At 38.3% G+C, this 22,003-nt stretch overlaps 1 protein-coding gene across 2 annotated transcripts in view; it reads left to right on the top strand.

The window, feature by feature from the left end:
• The window catches only part of FRAS1 (Fraser extracellular matrix complex subunit 1), a 490,598-nt gene that overhangs the window by 430,381 nt on the left and 38,214 nt on the right, over positions 1-22,003 (top strand). For both annotated transcript variants that reach the window (XM_008957670.5, XM_003832280.6), the window contains 3 exons: positions 4,496-4,701; positions 12,657-12,813; positions 15,564-15,764. In XM_008957670.5, the coding sequence (XP_008955918.2) occupies positions 4,496-4,701; positions 12,657-12,813; positions 15,564-15,764 (564 nt within the window). The remainder of the gene's footprint in view (positions 1-4,495; positions 4,702-12,656; positions 12,814-15,563; positions 15,765-22,003) is intronic.

Genomic DNA, 22,003 nt, shown 5'->3' with positions numbered 1-22,003 from the left:
ATTTATATTTTGCAAATATTTTATCCAAGTCTGTTTTTTGTCTTTTTGTTCTATAAACAAACATCCTAAGAGTAATCATTTTTCATTTTGAAGCAGCCTCATTTATCATTTTTCTATTATGGATCATATTTTTAGTGTTGTATCTAAGAAATCTTTGCCTAACCCAAGGTAACAAAGATGTTCTCCTATTTTCCTACAGAAGTTTTATAGCCTTAAGTTTTACATTTAGGTTTGTGATTCACAAAACGGTAACTTTTACACCATGAACAAGATTATGACACTTATATTATCTCATGTTGCATGTTACTTCAAAGTTTACAAAGCAATCCATTAAGCCTTATCTCACTTGCTCATAACCCCATGCTCTTTCTTCTGTTTCTATTTAGTGGATAAGGAAACTGAGAATCAGAGGAAATAGGTCACCCAATGTCTAGTATCTAGAGGAACCAGCATGCATTCTAGGACTTTTGACCCCAAGTTCATCCTCCTTGCATTATATACTACATGGTTTTAATTGGTGTAGAAGTAGAATCAGTGGCAATTTTATTTCTTAGTAAAGAAGAAGATAAAACAGAAAGAAGAAAATTCAACTATACTTTTTATTCTTGAAATTGTTTCTTATTCTTTTGCATGAAATGACCATTAATTTCCCTCTGATGAAGTGGAAAGTGAATACAAAGTTGAAGTCCTGAAATATAATCCTAGCCCCACCACTTCCTAGGTCTTTGGCCTTAGGCCAGAAGCTTAAGGTTACTAAGCCTCATTTTGCTCATCTATAAATAATGAAAATAACTACCTTACAAGATTGTTGTGAGGATTAAATTAGATAAAATATGTGAAAATGCCTGCTGTAATACCTGGCACACAGTAAATTTTATTACATGTTGATTTCTTTTCTTCCTGACACACCTGGCATTTATCACTCTTACCAACAAGACTCCAGTAACATATAGAGTCCTCACTGATCAACACACAAAATTATATTTAAATATTTTTCTGTATTTTATTGATGAGCATTGGGTTTGTCAACTTAGGAAACTGATATGTTAAGCAAAAATTTTCTTTCAGAAAAGCTACAGCTTTTCTTTTTCTTTCGGAGAAGCTACAGCAATATGTGTTTAATCAATAACTTATCCTAGAGAAAGAAATCCCAAAACCTATTTCAGTAACTCAGCATAGCATTCAGTACTTACTTCTTCTGGTTATCTTTCTTCCTAGTAATAACGAACTTTTGTTGAGTCCATTCAGTGTGAACATTCTAGGGTAGAAAGATCTTACATATTATCCCTAATCCTTGCAACAGACCTTTAACTTGTGAAATCAAGTTTGAATAATTTGAGTAGGATTACACAGAGAGAAAGTGATGAAGCTGGAATTAAAATCCAAGTCTGCTCTATCCAAGTCCAGTCTTCTGGTTTCATATCCTACTACGCTGACTCTTCACATTTCAGTTTCAGCTGGCCACTGCCCTCTGTATAACAATGCTAACCGTCACTCAAGAGTCTTACAAAGTCAACTCTCAGCCTTCTGCAGTGATCTTAGCTCCTTTCATTCTTTTCCCACTAGGCTGATTTCAGGATCTTAAATCATCTAAGCAGCTCATCTTATAACATTTACCTGTTCTCACCTACCTTTGCTGTGCTGGTACTTGGAGTTAGACTCGGGCTTGGGCATGAGTAATGCTGACTGGGTAGCATTAGAAAGTCCTGTAGCTGCTACAGTATCACCCTCCTGTGTGTGCATCTGTGGCAAACATACTCATTAACTCGTGAAACAGAGGCAGGATTTCTCCTAAATTTCTGGCTTAACTGTTGCTGGTAAAGAGGCTATTGCATTCCAGGCACTGGCGTTTACATTCACTTCATCAGTTACTAAGAAGATTAGCAAGGTAACAGTGTTTATAGGACATTTTCTATACCTAGCACTGGTGATCAACATGGTATGGGCTACAGAGTAGTGGAGAGCAGAGTCCCATAATCTATTTTAGGATACAAGACTTCCATAAATAAAAGGATAATTGTAGACTGGCCATGCACAATAAGTGTTCTATGAGCAGTGCTGACAGAAAATGCATTATACCCAATGTGAGCCCATGCGCCATCAGCAGGTAACCTCCATTTCATATTGATGCAGCCCATCAGTGTGGAAAAAGAGGAGCCCTGCAGTCAGGGGAAGTTGATTCTAAGAGCCAGTGCTATCACTTCCTGGGGATTATACTGCCTTATGGGGTTGGTGACAGAATGACATTAAATAATATATATGAAAACCTTTAACACAATGCCTGACTTACAACATAAATCCCCTGTGCTAAATCTCTTCCTGAAACTCCCTTGTTGTATATGTCTCTTGCCTCAGTCTCCCACTGGTCTGGGGTCTTCTTAAAGGGAGGGATTGTTTCTGGGCAGACAATCAGAAGATGTGTCCACTGCCTTTTCTCTTTCTCTCTATTTTTTTTTTTTTTTTTTTTTTTTTTGGCAGACAGGGATAGAAGTGAGAGTGAATGTCTTGTTAAAGAGGGAAAAAATAGTCTTTTATACCTCAAGAGGAATTTGGAGTTGATTAATGCATGACCAAACCTAAACATAACCACTTCAGCCTTTAACTTTCTCATCTGACTTGAGGCCCATCAGGCCAGCAAGAAAAAATATCTAAAGCTTCAGATGTCTGCTGGGAGCGGAAAAGCTTCCCTGCTTGTATTGCTTTTTCCCTGGCAACAAGCTTCCTTCTTGTCCTCCTATGCTGGGCGATGTCATTGCCATCCACCTTTTAGCAGCACAGGCCATTTCACTGGGTTACGGAGCCCTAACTGGTTAGGCCTAAAGTTGTTAATTTTCCTTTAGGTATAGTGTTATTTTAAGCAGTATCATCTGACTTTTCATTTAGTAATGATTAGTAACTATTAAGCTTAGTTCATATGATGGGATGGTTTTATTTTTGCCAGGGCCAACAGTTCTGGAGTCACAGAGAGCTTTCTGTACATTGACTTGGAGAATGCTTGGGTGCTTATCACCCCTCCTCTCATTCCCCCACGTCCCCCAGTCCCCAAACACACACCTTTCCTTCCTTTCTGGATTGGTGTGGTGTGTCCAGGAGGCAGCCAGGAAATTGGTGATTACAGCTTTAACCCAAAGACTAATTCTGACCCAGGAGGCTTTGACATATGATTCTTTGCATTGTTCATGAATAAATTAATAACCAGCAGTCAACAAATGTTGACCTCAGAAGGGCAAATGCCTTAATACAGAGCAAATGATTCTTCATATTGAGAATTCTGGAGTTGGGAGGAAAATAGAAACCATAATATATTAATTCCTACCAAACTTTGAGTTCTCACTATAAACCAGATACTACATTGAGTACCATGCATTTATTATCTCATTAAATTCAATTATACCAACAATTCTATATTAGATATTAATATTTCCAATTTATATATGAAAAATATCCCAAAGTTTGGAAAGTCTAAGTAACTTGCCCTGTGTCACACAACTGGTAAGTAGAAGGGCTGAGATGGAAATTCAGGTCTGTTTCCTCCTAAGTCCTTGTTTTTAACCATGATTTGACTACGGTCTCATCCTTAAGTCAAAGGAGGATTTGAGTTATAAAAGAAGAGGCATCTAGCACCTATCTGTAGTCCCAGCTACTTGGGAGGCTGAGGCAGGAAAATTGCTTGAACCCGGGAGGTAGAGGTTGCAGTGAGCTGAGATTGTGCCACTGCACTCCAGCCTGAGCGACAGAGCGAGACTCCGTCTCAAAAAAAAAGAAGAGTCATCTATAGCAGTGGTCACAGACTGGAACCCTCTGGCCAAATTTAGTCTGTGGACATGCTTTGTTTGTCCCAAATAGTTTTGGCTTATACAAAATTTCTTTTCACTATTTTATTTGTTTGCTATTTTTGAATTCAGGAGCTATGTCATAAAAATCCACATCTCTGGCTTCATTTGAAAATAAGATCTGGCAACAGAAGACTGGAACTTTTTAAACAGTTCCTACTCTTTCCTTTATACTTATGTCCCCACTCTTTCCTATTGTCTCTCTGGCCCCAAGACCAATGTGAGTGGCCATTTAGCACCAGACTTGCACTGCTGTTTTCCTTACTGTAGCCCTAGGAGGACAGTGAAGTCTTTTGAGTACTCAAATAATGACCAAAATTTTTCTTACACCATCAAAATTTTTCTTACAATTATCCCATTTATTGACTTGCATTACCTGCCCATATTTGAGATGGTGACTGCATTTTGAAGTTGTACAAAGATAGGTACAAAATTGATCTGTTCTATTTCACTGGATGCACACTTATAGTAGAAGCAGTTCCCTTGTCCTGAGAGCAACAACCATGCTTTGGAATCTGCTTGCCACCTGTGATTTGTCAGCCTACCTTGGGCTTTGGTGGAGCACACCTGCCAAAATAGCTGCTGAAGGCTGACAAGGACCATGGCCACGGCTTCCCTGTCTTCCACTAACGGTGCCTCTGTCTTTCTGTCTGCCCACCTAGTGCCCAGCATGCAGTTTGCCAAGGATTTGCTCCTAGTGAAGGAGAAGGAGGGTGTCCTGCATGTCCCTATCACTCGGAGCGGGGACCTGAGCTATGAGTCATCAGTGAGGTGCTATACTCAGAGCCATTCCGCTCAGGTCATGGAGGACTTTGAGGAGAGACAAAATGCAGACTCTTCACGGATTACATTTCTCAAAGGGGACAAAGTAAGTGGATTGGTGGTGGCTGAAAGATGAGATTCTCTTATTGTCTTTATTTGTCTGTAATGAAGTCATTTATATAAATTCCAAAAATTCTCAGAATTTTGTATACTACAGGTGACCCTTGAACAATGCAGGGGATAGGGGTGCCAACTCCCCACACAGTTGAAAATTTGTGTATAACTTTTGACTCACACAAAACTTAACTACTAATAACCTACTGTTGACTGAAAGCCTTACCAATAACATAAATAGTTGATTATCACATATTTTATGTGTCATATGTATCACATACTGCATTCTCACAATAAAATAAACTAGAGAAAAAGTGTTATTAAGAGGTGGAATAGTGGATCATCATAAAGGTCTTCATCCTCATTGTCTTCATATTGAATAAGCTGAAGAGAAGGAGGGAGAGGAGGGTCTCACTGTCTCAGGAGTAGAGAGACAGAAAAAAATCCATGACTAAGTGCACCCATGCAGTTCGAACCTGTGTCATTCAAGGGTTATCCATAATTGACAATATTTTTAATGATGTCATCTATTCCTTCTTTGTCTCCCACTTACAATCAAATACACATATCATTGGTTGATCTGAGAAGTTTAGCTGATGTGTGACATATTTGGAACTTAGCAGAAGCAAATGAGTTCTGCTCTTATTACCACCTCTCAATCTCAAACTATGTTAGAGATGAATATACTCCACTGTTACTTTGAGAGCAGGAGACAGCCGTCTAATACCTGCACCCCTGTCCCAGGGAAACATATATCCCAGTATAGGACCAAATAGGCAGATGTTGAGCAAATTGAAGTCAGCAGAGTATTCTCTTGACGATGTACATGAAATCTCATGCATATGCACCTAGAAACTCACCACTAAAGCCAATGGAAAGCAAAAAAAAAAAAAAAAAAGCAGGGGTTGAAATCCTAGTCTCTGATAAAACAGACTTTAAACCAGCAAAGATCAGAAAAGACAAAGAAGGGTATATTACATAATGGTAAAGGGATCAATGCAACAACATGAGCTAACTTTCCTAAATATATATGCACCCAATACAGGAACACCCAGATTCACAAAGCAAGTTCTTAGAGACCTACAAAGAGACATAGACTCCAACAAAATAATAGTGGGAGACTTTAACACCCCACTGTCAATATTAGACAGATCAATGAGACAGAAAATTAACAAGGTTATTTGGGACTTGAACTCAGCTCTGGACCAAGCAGACCTAATAGACATCTACAGAACTCTCCACCCAAAATCAACAGAATATACATTCTTCTCAGCACCACATGGCACTTATTCTAAAGTTGACCACATATTTGGAAGTAAAGCACTCCTCAGCAAATGCAAAAGAACAGAAATCATAACAAACAGTCTCTCAGACCACAGTGCAACAAATTCGAACTCAGGATTAAGAAACTCACTCAAAACCACACAACTACATGGAAACCGAACAACCTGCTCCTGAATGACTACTGGGTAAATAAAAAATTAAGGCAGAAATAAATAAGTTCTTTGAAACCAATGAGAACAAACACAACATACCAGAATCCCTGGAACACAGCTAAAGCAATGTTTAGAGGGAAATTTATAGCACTAAATGCCCACAGGAGAAAGTGGGAAAGGTCTAAAATCGACACCATAACATCACAATTAAAAGAACTAGAGAAGCAAGAGCAAACAAATTCAAAAGCTAGCAGAAGACAAGAAATAATTAGGATCAGAACAGAACTGAAGGAGATAGAGACACGAAAAATCCTTCAAAAAAAATCAGTGAATCCAGGAGCTGGTTTTTTTAAAAGATTAACCAAATAGATAGACCATTATCCAGACTAATAAAGAAGAAAGAGAATAATCAAATAGACACAATAAAAATTGATAAAGGGGATATCACCACCGATCCCACAGAAATACAAACTACCATCAAAGAATACTATAAACACCTCTATGCAAATAAACTAGAAAATCTGGAAGAAATGGATAAATACCTGGACACATACGCCCTCTCAAGACTAAACCGGGAAGAATTTGAATCCCTGAATAGACCAGTAACAAGTTCTGAAATTGAGGCAGTAATTAATAGCCTACCAACCAAAAAAAGCCCAGGACCAGATGGATTCACAGCCGAATTCTACCAGAGGTACAAAGAGGAGCTGGTACCATTACTTCTGAAACTATTCCAAACAATAGAAAAAGAGGGACTCCTTCCTAATTCATTTTATGAGGCCAGCATCATCCTGATACCTAACTGTGGCAGAAATGCAACAAAAAAAATTTCAGGCCAATATCTCTGATGAACATCAATGCGAAAATACTCAATAAAATACTGGCAAACTGAATCCAGCAGCACATCAAAAAGTTTATCCACCACAATCAAGTTGGCTGCATCCCTGGGATACAAAGCTAGTTCAACATACGCAAATCAATAAACATAATCCATCACATAAACAGAACCAATGACAAAACCCACATGATTATCTAATAGATGCAGAAAAGGCCTTCGACAAACTTTAACAGCCCTTCATGATAAAAACTCTCAATAAACTAGGTATTGACGGAACATATCTCAAAATAACAAGAGCTATTTATGACAAACCCACAGCCAATATATTGAATGGCAAAAGCTGGAAGTATTCCCTTTGAAAACCTGCACAAGACAAAGATGCCCTCTCTCACCACTCCTGTTCAACATAGTATTAAACGTTCTGGCTAGGGCAAACAGGCAAGAGAAAGAAATAAACGTTTATTCAAATAGGAAGAGAGGAAGTCAAATTGTCTCTTTTTGCAGATGACATAATTGTATATTTAGAAAACCCCATTGTCTCAGCCCCAAATCTCCTTAAGCTGATAAGGAACTTCAGCAAAGTTTCAGGATACAAAATCAATGTGCAAAAATCACAAGCATTCCTATACAACTATAATAAACAGAGAGCCAAATCATGAATGAACTCCCATTCACAATTGCTACAAAGAGAATAAAATACCTAAGAATACAACTTACAAGGGACATGAAGGACCTCTTCAAGAAGAACTACAAACCACTGCTCAAAGAAATAAGAGAGGACACAAATGGAAAAATATTCCATGCTCATGGATAAGAAGAATCAATATCATGAAAATGGCCATACTGCCCAAAGTAATTTATAGATTCCTTGCTATCCCCATCAAGCTACCTTTGACATTCTTCACAGAATTAGAAAAAAACTACTTTAAATTTCATATGGAACCATAAAAGAGCCCATATAGCCAAGACAATCCTAAGCAAAAAGAACAAAGCTGGAGGCATCACACTACCTGACTTCAAACTATACTACAAGTCTGCAGTAATCAAAACAGCATGGTACTGGTACCAAAAGAGATATATAGACCAATGGAACAGAACAGAGGCCTCAGAAATAATGTCACACATCTACAACCATCTGATTTTTTGACAAACCTGACAAAAATAAGCAATGGGGAAAGGATTCCCTACTTAATAAATGGTGTTGGGAAAACTAGCTAGCCATATGCAGAAAACTGAAACTGGACCCCTTCCTTACACCTTATACAAAAATTAACTCAGGATGGATTGAAGACTTAAACGTAAGACCTAAAACCATAAAAATCCTAGAAGTAAACATAGGCAATACCGTTCAGGACAAGGACAAGGCAAGGACATGGGCAAGGACTTCATGACTAAAACACCAAAAGCAATGGCAACGAAAGCCAAAATTGACAAATGGGATCTAATTGAACTAAAGAGCTTCTGCACAGCAAAAGAAACTATCATCAGAGTGAACAGGAAACCTACAGAATGGGAGAAAATCTTTGCAATCTATCCATCTGACAAAGGGCTAATATCCAGAATCTATAAGAAACTTAAACAAATTTACAAGGAAAAAACAACCCCATCAAAAAGTAGGCAAAGGATATGAACAGACACTTCTCAAAAGAAGACATTTATGCAGCCAACAAACAAATGAAAAAAAGCTCATCATCACTGGTCGTTAGAGAAATGCAAATCAAAACCACAATGAGATACCATCTCATGCCAGTTAGAATGGTGATCATTAAAATGTCAGGAAACAACAGATTCTGGAGAGGATGTGGAGAAATAGGAACACTTTTACACTGTTGGTGGGAGTGTAAATTAGTTCAACCATTGTGGAAGACAGGATGGTGATTCCTCAAGGATCTAGAACCAGAAATACGATTTGGCCTAGCAATCCCATTACCGGGTATATACCCAAAGAATTATAAATCTTTCTATTATAAAGACACATGCACATGTATATTTATTGCAGCACTATTCACAATAGCAAAGACTTGGAACCAACCCAAATGCCCATCAATGATAGACTGGATAAAGAAACTGTGGCACACATACACCATGGAGTATTATGCAGCTATAAAAAAAAGATGAGTTCATTCCTTTGCAGGGACACGGATGAAGCTGGAAACCATCATTCTCAGCAAACTAACACAGGAACAGAAAACCAAACACTGAATATTCTGACTCATAAGTGGGAGTTGAACAATGAGAACACATGGACCCAGGGAGGGGAACATCACACACCGGGGCCTGTCTGGGTGGTGGGGGGCTAGGGGAGGGATAGCATTAGGAGGAATACCCAATTTAAATGACGGGTTGATGGGTGCAGCAAACCACCATGGCACATGTATACCTATGTAACAAACCTGCATGTTCTGCACATGTATCCCAGAACTTAAAGTATAATAATAATAAAAAAAAGAAACTCACCACTAAACATGGCTGCACCAGAATTAGTCTGCAACCTCAGTGTATGTCAAAAGTGTGTATTGAATGAGAATCACATTTTCCCCATTTTAAAATCTCAGTTTCAGATGGTTGAGTCAGTTGTATCCCTTGGTTCAAGGCACGCATCCTCATTGGTCAATACTAAGCCCTTCTCTTATGTTTGTTTTTTTTTATTCATTTTGTTTTACCCCTACTCTCCAGCCACATTCTTTTCCCTGCTCATCAGTCTATTGTGTTTAATATGTATCTCTTAACTTGTATTTCTTCTTAAGAAATGCTTGTTGTTTTATGTATACAGTTTTAATTTCTAAAAATGCTATTGTCCTCTTTTTTTCATCTTTTACTGTTTTTACTCAGCAATGTTTTGAGATCTGTGTTTTTTAGGTGTACATGTAATCTGTTGCTTCTAACTGTTGCATAATATTTTATGGTATATGTCTTAGTCGATTTGCATTGCTATAAAGGAATACCTGAGTCTGGGTAGTTCATAAAGAAAAGGGGTTTATTTGGCTCACAGTTCTGCAGGCTGTACAAGAAACATGGTGCCAGCATCTGCTTCTGGTGAGGGCTTCAGGAAGCTACCACTCAAGGCAGAAGAGGAAGGGGAGCAGGCATCATCACATGGCAAGAGAGGAGGAAAGAGAGAGGGTAGGGAGGTGTCAGACTCTTATTAACTACCGTATCTCATGGGATTTAAGAGAGAATTCATTCAATCATGTGAGAATGGCACCAAGCCATTCATGAGAGAACTGTCCCCATCACCCAAACATCTTCCACCAGGCCCCATTTCCAATAATTGGGGATCAAATTTCAACAGGAGATATGGAGGAGACAAATATTTATCAATATGTGTCTGCTATATTTTACCCATGCACTCTCAGCAAGAGACAGTGAAGAACTTCAGTGATCACACCCACCAGCTTCCTGACTCCCTGTCATCACAAATAATGCTTCAGTGCACATCCTCATACATGTCCACTTACAGACTTGAATGAGAATTTTGTTGGATATACAATCAGTTTATCAAAATCAATTTTGATAAACTACAGGACATGCATATACTTAATTTGAAAAACTTGTGTTGGAATACTTTCCAGAATGTCACTAGAAGTGCATGAGGGTTGCTATAACCCTATATTCTCTTCAAAACGAGCATTATTCATCTTTTGAATTTTTGCTAATTTAATATGTATAAAGTTATATCTCATTTTAATTTGTAATTCTCTAATTACTAATCTTTCATATGCTTGTTAGCTTATTGGGTTTCCAATAAGCATATAAGCTTATTTTTATCCTTTGTTTCTTATTTTATTGTGTTATCTTTTTTTTTAATTTATTTTTTTTTCTTTTTTTTTTTTTTAATTATACTTTAAGTTTTAGGGTACATGTGCACATTGTGCAGGTTAGTTACATATGTATACATGTGCCATGCTGGTGCGCTGCACCCACTAACTCGTCATCTAGCATTAGGTATATCTCCCAATGCTATCCCTCCCCCCTCCCCCCTCCCCACCACAGTCCCCAGAGTGTGATATTCCCCTTCCTTGTGTTATCTTTTACTCACTGATTTGCAATACTTTCTTATATTTCCCAAATATTAATTCCTTGCCAGTTTTAGACATTTTAGGTATTAATAACATCTTTTCTTTTTCTGTCACTTATTTATTACCATTGAGTATGGTGTTCTTAGTTGATCAGAAGCCTTCAATTTTGAAATAATCAAATGTATCCAGTTTTTGCCTTATGATTAGTCCTTTTGAAGTTTAGCATAAAACATACCCATCACACATCACCCTAGATTCTTCCTCTGTTCATTTTTACTACAAAAATAAAAGTGATAGCTTCCTTCTTTGGGGCACTCATGACATTTACACATTTATGACTCATAAAAGCCTGTCTTAGTTATATATTTTATGGGAATTTTACTGGTGACAGGTTGAAATGTGCTTTAAAACACATACATGTACTACAGATACCATCTGCAGCTTTGAGTCTACATGTCTGTATTTGTTTTAAGTTCAAAAGAGAATTCTCTGCTTATCCAAGAAGTAGTTTTTAATTTAATAAAATTATAAAGAAAATACAGTCTAGTAGTCTGTGTTACCCACATGGCAATCTATCATTATTCTTAAGCACATTTTAGAACCCTTATTATTATTATTATTATTTTGCTTGCTAAGCATATGCTTTGAAACTTGTCATTCACTAACTTTTTTTTAAGATCTAAAAAGTCACTGCTAACTTCATGCTTTCTATAAGGAATTCCTATACAAAAGATGTGGTAGAGGAAAAAAAACACAACATTCTTCAGGGACTTAAAATCAGATTAGCAAGTCACATATAAATATTCACAGGGATATTCTCTCACCATTTAGCGTGACTTAGGAAGTATGAGAGTGAAACTTCTCTCTACTCATATATCCTTTGCAATATGTTAGAATAGTGAATTTGAAATGATCCAACTAAAAATATCCTCCTTCACATCACATGACTCTACTATTGAGGCTGCTGTGTTATCTGAAATGTTGTGACCATATTTTACATTTTCTCAAAAACACAATCCTCAGTAGAGAATATTCTGTTGAGAAACACTTGGTTTCTTTCCATCAAACAGGGATTTGGATTGTGGTCTCAGACTTTCTGTACTCAGCAGTTTTCAGATGAGATATCATTTGGCAGCAGATTCGAAAATTCTTTAGCATTTAAAGGTATCTTTAGCCTAACGCAAAGCCTTTCTAATTTCTTTATAAGACTTCAATTTTTACAAAGGAAAAGAAGTGTTACTCAACTCTCCAGGAAGTTTAATCTGTATGTTAAACCCCCGTCATCAGAAATCTACCTATTTTAATATGTGAAAATGTATTAAGCAGCCCAGAAAAAATGTGGGAAAGTACACAGATGTTCTACATATGGTTTTTAGTGGGTTCTTTTGTTTTGTTGATCTTGTTTTTCATAATTCATCACCAATAATTAAAAATGGTTTGGTATGTTCTAATACAAGTCTCCACATATAGGTGGGTCCCACTCAAGCATGAACTGTTAAATTTGAACATTTTGTTTTATAAATGAAACTGGATCCTTTTGAATTTGTGTGGACTTTTTGATGCAATAAAGAAGAAAAATAATTTTCTAGGAAAACCAAGCAAATCACTGATATCTTGCTGAAAATTTTAATCTGTCTTGTGCCATTGGCTCTAGGTGAAGAACTGTACGGTCTATATCCACGATGACTCCATGTTTGAGCCAGAGGAACAGTTCAGGGTCTACCTCGGCCTTCCTCTTGGAAACCACTGGAGTGGAGCTAGAATTGGAAAGAATAACATGGCCACCATCACCATATCCAATGATGAAGATGGTAACAGAAGAAATTATCTTTAGTTACTCTTAGGTTGAGGGGACATAAACTGATGTTTAACTAATTATTAGTGTTTTGAAAAATAAAAGTGCTTTAAGAATGCCTACTGATAACATTCTCTGAATATTTATATAAAATGTTGGTGGCAAATGATCTCCCTCTACAGAGATCCAAAAAATTCATAGGTATTTTTAATATAATTATTCCCTACCACAGTGCTAGGAGATATGGAATGATTGTGGTCAAAAGCTGAGACAGAAATGCGAAGACAGAGAATAAAAGCCATTTAAGTCACTGTAGTTCAGGAGCAGGATTGGAAATACAGTTGGAATCAGTGGAATCCAATGAACTGGTTTAAAACACTGCCACCTTCCTGGAAAAGTCTAATTTCTCAGTTTTCTTCTCTCTAATTGATTTGGCCTACTAACCTAAAAAAAAAACTTAAGCTCTATAGTCAGGTGTTAGCCAAGAATGACCCAGGCACCAGGGAAGACAAAACCTGTTTCAAACTGGGACATAATTGTTTCACTAAAATAGATATTTTAATGAGTGAATAGATAATAATGTTACAAATAGTGATAGCTCTTTTTATTGAATACTGTATACCAAGAACTATGCTAAGCATATTATATTATCTTATTTAATACTGGAAGGAATTTCTTGAGGTTGGTGCTATTATTTCTATATTACGAATAAAGAAACTGAACCTCAGCAAAGCTATATAATTTGCACTCTTAGTTATACAGCTGTAAACAGCAAACCTGGATGTGAACTTCATTCTGTCTGATTCTAGAATCTATACTCTTAAGTGACTCTTAGGGTTTCTAGGGAAATATCAGTAACTAACTTGGACATTGGATAAAATAAGAAACTCCAGCCTCGAAGTTGAATTAGTCCTTGACCCCAGGAGACTCAAGTTCAGATCCCAAAGTGAACCTCTCCCAGGTACATAGAAAACCCATCATTGAGACTCAGGCAAATAAGATTTATACTCTGCTGCAACTAACACAAGAACAGACAACCAAACACCACATGTTCTCACTCATAAGTGGGAGCTGAACAATGAGAACACATGGACACAGGGAGAGGAACATCATACACTGGGGCCTGTTGACAGGGACAGGGGCCTGGGGAGGGATAGCATTAGGAGAAATACCTAATGTAGGTGATGGGTCGGTGGCACATGTGGCTTGTAACAAACTTGCACGTTCTGCACATGTATCCCAGAACTTAAAAGTATAATTTTAAAAAACGCCGGGTGCAGTGGCTCACGCCTGTAATGCCAGCATTTTGGGAGGCCAAGGCAGGCGGATCACCTAAGGTTAGGAGTTCAAGACCAGCCTGACCAACATGGAGAAACCCTGTCTCTACTAAAAATACAAAATTAGCCAGGCGTGGTGGCATGCGCCTGTAATCCCAGCTACTCAGGAGGCTGAGGTAGGAGAATCGCTCAAACCCAGGAGGTGGAAGTTGCAGTGAGCCGAGATCGCGCCATTGCACTCTAGCTTGGGCAACAAGAGCAAAACTCTGTCTCAAAGAAAAAAAAAAAAAAAAAGATTTATGCTGTGCTGCAGTGACCCTCCTAGATTTCAAAGGGCATTCTTATTAAAAACTATAAAACCTCAAATGAGGCTTATCTTCTACAGTTAGGAAGATTTGACTTTCTGAGAGGGAAAGAAACGGAAATAAATACAGAAAGTAAAAATTTCTGCCATATTCTAAGATATACTCAAAATGGTATAAAAGTTATCTTTACTCTCAATTTTTCCATCTTTTTATCTCACTCTCTCTACCACCACCCCACCCTTCCCCATGAGATATAATAGAAAAGAAGGCATGATTTGAATTTTTTGGTAAAAATCAGTATATTATTTTTATTTATTTATTTATTTATTTGAGATGGCGTTTTGCTTTGTCGCCCAGGCCGGAGTGCAGTGGGGCAATTATGGCTCACTGTAGCCTCGACCACCAGGGCTCAAGTGACTCTCCCACCTCAACCTCCTGAGTAGCTGCGACCACAGGCACGTGCCACCATGCCTGGCCATTTTTTAATTATTTGTAGAGATGAGGTCTCACTATGTTGCCCAGGTTGAATATATTATTAATCATTTCCTAGCAACAGGATTCCATTAGGAAATCTTGTGTTCCTGAGTTACCCTTGTAGCCAGTCACTGAAAGCACCCATACTTACCTATATAGCTTATAGGAAATTAAGAAAAGCTGAGGTTGGGAGGTGAGAGCACTAAGAGGAGGGGGTCCAAAGGACCAGAGGTGAGGGGTGGACTTGGTAAATTTAAGTAGTATATAAATGAGATAAATTATAAACCTTTGACATTCATATCTCATGAATGAAAAGTTGATTTATGTGACAGGTATTTATCTAGGGCCTACTATGTCTCAGTCCCTTGATAAACTGTTCAAATTTTAAAACATTCTGTGAACTGTAGTGCCAAGATGGAAACTTGGACATCATGAATTTCAAGGTCTCTACAAATAATTCCACCCATTATATTGTTTTTAATAAGGAACATGTGAGACATAACTCCTGCAGAATCACAAATAAATAATTTTTTCCAAAGCATTGTTTAGCAGTAAATACTGATTGAGTTTTATGACTGCAAGCCATTTTGCCTTCATACTGTTAACTAATATGAACAATTTCTTCTTGTCATTATAAGGTGTTTTCCTGGGAGTCTGAATCCTTTGTGCTATTCTAACTGGCTCTTGTTTTCCTAACCACATTTCCTTAGCCCCCACCATTGAGTTTGAAGAAGCTGCATACCAAGTCCGGGAACCCGCAGGCCCAGATGCCATTGCGATTCTGAACATCAAGGTGATCCGCAGAGGGGATCAGAACAGGACCTCCAAGGTTCGCTGCAGCACGCGGGATGGCTCTGCCCAGTCTGGTGTGGATTATTACCCAAAGAGCCGAGTCTTGAAGTTCAGTCCCGGTAATTGAATGCCAACCTCAATCTGTGGGTTTTACTTAATAGAGGGGCAAAAATCTTGTATTTGAAGAAAGGAATAAACAGATAAATGAAAAAGGGAAACAGTAGTTCCAATAGCTAAAGCATTTTTAAGCACACATTTGAGATTGCAGGTGAAATTTCTAATTCGTAAAAATGACATGGGGGAAAAAGAAATAGGTCTCTTACTTTAGACCATGCTGGGCATTTTGGTTCATTTAAAAGAATTTTTTGTTAGCCTAAGATTTGGTTGAATGATAGGATCACTTGTTAAAAAAAAATACACACGTAACTGGCACCATTCAATAAATATTGCTGAAAAGTGCTGTGCTGGGTCAGTCAAGGATTACTACATCTGAAAGGCACAATCCCTGTGTTCAAGTGGTTTAATATCTGCTAGGAAACAGGATACCCAGTTTTGAACTTTCCAAAACACAATTTATATGGAGATGAGTTTGGGAAAAGAGAGAGATGGCGTTCAGGTCATAGATCACAGCTTAAAGGTCTGTGATCTTCCACTCTCCCCCTTTCAGAGGACATTTAAGTATTAATCTGATGGGGAGAATGAAACAGGAAAAGGGTTGAACTGTATGCTAGGTTTCTTCACAGAACTTTCTGAAATCTAACTGGTATAGATCCTGACACCATTTGCGACGTAGCCAGAGGAGGGCAACAGTGCTAGGAGAACTTTTTAGAGCTGTCTTGGCAAGTGGAGGGAGAAAATGATGCCCTCAGAAATGATGGGGGTTGAAGGGGGAGGGTCTTTATTTTCTCTCCCCTCACCAGAGCTTTAAAGGGCTTCTGGCTCCATCCCATCTGTGTCTGACTGACGTTTGCTGGAAAGCTAGATGCCCTCCTTCCATATCTCAAGACGGAACTGTCTTTCACTTTTTACTTTCCGCATAAAGATCTGGGGAAAGGATAGGTCTAGAAGGAACTTAGCCCGGATGTCTATAGACTAAGAAAGGGGCTTTAACTTCAATGAGGTATTTGCACCTTCAGAAACTCACCTTACAAAAAAAGAAGTGGGTCTTTTTTTATATATATACTTTAAGTTCTAGGGTACATGTGTGCAACGTGCAGGTTTGTTACATAGGTATGCATGTGCCATGTTGGTTTGCTGCACCCATTAACTCGTCATTTACATTAGGTATTCCTCCCAATGCTAACCCTCCCCCAGCCCTTCATCCCCCAACAGGCCCCATTGTGTGATGTTCCCTGCCCTGTGTCCAAGTGTTCTCATTGTTCAGTTCCCACCTATGAGTGAGGACGTGCAATGTTTGGTTTTCTGTCCTTGTGATAGTTTGCTGAGAATGATGGTTTCCAGCTTCATCCATGTCCCTGCAAAGGACAAGAACTCATCCTTTTTTATGGCTACATAGCATTCCATGGTATATATGTGCCACATTTTCTTAATCCAGTCTATTATTGACGGCCATTTGGGTTGGTTCCAAGTCTTTGCTATTGTTAATAGTGCCGCAGTAAACATATGTGTGCATGTGTCTTTATAGTAGCATGATTTATAATTTTTTGGGCATCTACCCAGTAATGAGATTGCTGGGTCAAATGGTATTTCTGGTTCTAGATCCTTGAGGAATTGCCACACTGTCTTTCACAATGGTTGAACTTTTTACACTCCCACCAACAGTGTAAAAGCATTCCTATTTCTCCACATCCTCTCCAGAATCTGTTGTTTCCTGACTTTTTAATGATCGCCAGTCTAACTGGCATGAGATGGTATCTCATTGTGGTTTCAATTTGCATTTCTCTGATGACCGATGGAATTAATTAGATCCCATTTGTCTATTTTGGCTTTTGTTGCCATTGCTTTTAGTGTTTTAGTCATGAAGTCCTTACCCATGCCTTTGTCCTGAATGGTATTGCCTAGGTCTTCTTCTAGGGTTTCTATAGTTTTAGGTCTAACATTTAAGTCTTTAATCCACCTTGAATTAATTTTTGTAAAAAGTGTAAGGAAGGGATCCAGTTTCAGCTTTGTATATATGGCTAGCCAGTTTTCTCAGCACCATTTATTAAGTAGGGAATTATTTCCCCATTGCTTTTGTCAGGTTTGTCAAAGATCAGATGGTTGTAAATGTGTGGTGTTATTTCTGAGGCCTCTGTTCCGTTCCATGGGTCTACATATCTCTTTTGGTACCAGTACCATGCTGTTTTGGTTACTATAGCCATGTAGTATAGTTTGAAGTCAGGTATTGTGATGCCTCCAGCTTTGTTCTTTTTGCTTGGGACTGTCTTGGCAATGAGGGCTCTTTTTTGGCTCCATATGAAATTTAAAGTAGTTTTTTTCCAATTCTGTGAAGAAAGTCATTGGTAGCTTGATCGGGATGGCATTGTATCTATAAATTACCTTGGGCAGTATGGCCATTTTCATGATATTGATTCTTCCTCTCCGTAAGCATGGAATGTTCTTCCATTTGTTTGTGTCCTCCTTTATTTCATTAAACAGGGGTTTGTAGTTCTCCTTGAAGAGGTCCTTCATGTCCCTTGTAAGTTGGATTCCTAGGTATTGTATTCTCTTTGTAGCAATTGTGAATGGGAGTTCACTCATGATTTGGTTCTCTGTTTATTATAGTTGTATAGGAATGCTTGTGATTTTTGCACATTGATTTTGTGTCCTGAAACTTTGCTGAAGTTGCTTATCAGCTTAGGGAGATTTTGGGCTGAGATGATGGGGTTTTCTAAATATACAATCATGTCATCTGCAAACAGGGGCAATTTGACTTCCTCTTTTCCTAATTAAATACCCTTTATTTCTTTCTCTTGCCTGATTGCCCTGGCCAGAACTTCCAATACTATGTTGAATAGGAGTGGTGAGAGAGGGCATCCTTGTCTTGTGCCAGTTTTCAAAGGGAATGCTTCCAGCTTTTGCCCATTCAATATGATATTGGCTATGGGTTTGTCATAAATAGCTCTTATTATTTTGAGATACATTCCATCAATACCTAGTTTATTGAGAGTTTTTAGCATGAAGAGCTGTTGAATTTTGTCAAAGGCCTTTTCTGCATCTTTTGAGATAATCATGTGGTTTTTGTCACTGGTTCTGTTTATGTGATGGATTACCTTTATTGATTTGCATATGTTGAACCAACCTTGCATCCCAGGGATGAAGCCAACATGATCGTGGTGGATAAGCTTTTCAATGTGCTGCTGGATTCGATTCACCAGTATTTTATTGAGGATTTTCGCATTGATGGTCATCAGGGATATTGGTCTAAAAATCTCTTTTCTTGTTGTGTCTCTGCCAGGCTTTGGCATCAGGATGATTCCGGCTTCATAAAATGAGTTAGGGAGAATTACCTCGTTTTCTATTGTTGAATATTTTCGGAAGGAATGGTACCAGCTCTTCTTTGTACCTCTGATAGAATTTGGCTGTGAATCCGTCTGGTCCTGGACTTTTTTTGGTTGTTAGGCTATTAATTATTGCCTCAATTTCAGAGCCTGTTATTGGTCTATTCAGAGATTCAACTTCTTCCTGGTTTAGTCTTGGGAGGGTGTATGTGTCCAGGAATTTATTCATTTCTTCTAAGTTTTCTAGTTTATTTGCATAGAGGTGTTTATAGTATTCTCTGATGGTAGTTTGTATTTCTGTGGGATCGGTGGTGATATCCCCTTTATCATTTTTTATTGCATCTATTTGATTCTCCTCTCATTTCTTCTTTATTAGTCTTGCTAGTGGTCTATCAATTTTGTTGATCTTTTCAAAAAACCAGCTTCTGGATTCCTTTATTTGTTTGAAGGGTTTTTTGTGTCTCTATCTCCTCCAGTTCTATTCTGATCTTAGTTATTTCTTGCCTTTTGATGGCTTGTGAATTTGTTTGCTCTTGCTTCTCTAATCCTTTTAACTGTGATGTTAGGGTGTCAATTTTAGATCTCTCCTGCTTTCTCTTGTGAGCATTTAATGCTATAAATTTCCCTCTACACACTGCTTTAAATGTGTCCCAGAGATTCTGGTACATTGTGTCTTTGTTCTCATTGGTTTCAAAGAACATCTTTATTTCTGCCTTAATTTCATTATGTACCCAGTAGTTATTCAGGAGCAGATTGTTCAGTTTCCATGTAGTTGTGCGGTTTTGGGTGAGTTTAGTTAATCCCGAGTGTTAATTTGATTACACTGTGGTCTGAGAGACAGTTTGTTGTGATTTCTGTTCTTTTCCATTTGCTGAGGAGTACTTGACTTCCAATTATGTGGTCAATTTTAGAATAAATGTGATGTGGTGCTGAGAAGAATGTATATTCTGTTGATTTTGGGTGGAGAGTTCTGTAGCTGTCTATTAGGTCTGCTTGCTGCAGAGCTAACTTCAAGTCCTGGATATCGTTATCAACCTTCTGTCTCATTGATTTGTCTAATATTGACTGACAGTGGAGTGTTAAAGTCTCCCATTATTATTGTGTGGGAATCTAAATCTCTTTGTAGTCTCTAAGGACTTGCTTTATGAATCTGGATGCTCCTGTATTGGGTGTATATACATTTAGGATAATTAACTCTTCTTGTTGAACTGATCCCTTTACCATTATGTAATGGCCTTCTTTGTCTCGTTTGATCTTTGTTGGTTTAAAGTCTGTTTTATCAGAGACTAGGATTGCAACCCCTGCTTTTTTCTTTTGCTTTCCATTTGCTTGGTGGATCTTCCTCCATCCCTTTATTTTGAGCATACGTGTGTCTCTGCATGTGAGATGGGTCTCCTGAATACAGCACAATGATGGGTCTTGACTCTTTATCCAATTTGCCAGTCTGTGTCTTTTAATTGGGGTCATTTAGCCCATTTACATTTAAGGTTGATATTGTTATGTGTGAATTTGATCCTGTCATTATGATGTTAGCTGGTTATTTTGCCCATTAATTGATGCAGTTTCTTCATAGCATCAATGGTCTTTACAATTTGGCATGTTTTTGCAGTGGATGGTACTGGTTGTTCCTTTCCATATTTAGTGCTTCCTTCAGGAGCTCTTGTAAGGCAGGCCTGGTGGTGACAAAATCTCTCAGCATTTGCTTGTCTCTAAAGGATTTTATTTCTCCTTCACTTATGAAGCTTAGTTTGGCTGGATATGAAATTCTGCTTTGAAAAATTCTTTTCTTTAAGAATGTTGGATATTGTCCCCCACTCTCTTCTGGCTTGTAGGGTTTCTGCCAGGAGATCTGCTGTTAGTATGATGGGCTTCCCTTTGTGGGTAATCCGACCTTTCTCTCTGGCTGCCCTTAACATTTTTTCCTTCATTTCCACCTTGGTGAATCTGACAATTATGTGTCTTGGGGTTGCTCTTCTTGAGGAGTACCTCTGTGGTGTTCTCTGTATTTCCTCAATTTGAATGTTGGCCTGGCTTGCCAGGTTGGGGAAGTTCTCCTGGATAATATCCTGAAGAGTGTTTTCCAACATGGTTCCATTTTCCCCATCATTTTCAGGTACACCAATCAAATGTAGATTTTGTCTTTTCACATAGTACTATATTTCTTGGAGGATTTGTTCATTTCTTTTTATTCTTTTTTTCTCTAAACTTCTCTTCTCACTTTATTTCATTAATTTGATCTTCAATCACTGATATCCTTTCTTCCACTTGATTGAATTGCCTATTGAAGCTTGTGCATGTATCACGAAGCTCTTGTGCCATGGTTTTCAGCTCAATCAGGTCATTTAAAGTCTTCTCGACACTGTTTATTCTAGTTAGCCATTCGTCTACCCTTTTGTCAAGGTTTTTGGCTTCTTTGCGATGGGTTAGAACGTGCTTCTTTAGCTCGGAGAAGTTTGTTATTACCGACCTTCTGAAGCCTACTTCTGTCAACTCGCCAAAGTCATTCTCCATCCATCTTTGTTCCATTGCTGGTGAGGAGCTGCGATCCTTTGGAGGAGAAGAGACACTCCGGTTTTTAGAATTTTCAGCTTTTCTGTTCTGATTTATCCCCATCTTTGTGGTTTTATCTGCCTTTGGTCTTTGTTGTTGGTGACCTACAGATGGGGTTTTGGTGTGAATGTCCTTTTTGTTGATGTTGCTGCTATTCCTTTCTGTTTGTTAGTTTTCCTTCTAATAGTCAGATCCCTCAGCTGCAGGTCTGTTGGAATTTGCTGGAAGTCCACTCCAGACCCTGTTTGCTTGGGTATCACCAGCAGAGGCTGTAGAACAGCAAATATTGCAGAACGGCAAATATTGCTGCCTGATCCTTCCTCTGGAAGCTTCGTCCCAGAGGCATGCACCTATATGTGGTGTCCGTT

The sequence above is a fragment of the Pan paniscus genome, chromosome 3 (genome assembly GCF_029289425.2).
Source record: "Pan paniscus chromosome 3, NHGRI_mPanPan1-v2.0_pri, whole genome shotgun sequence".
NCBI lineage: Eukaryota > Metazoa > Chordata > Mammalia > Primates > Hominidae > Pan > Pan paniscus.
Note: the sequence above shows the minus strand (reverse complement) of the source record. Positions and strands in the feature narration are given on the sequence as shown.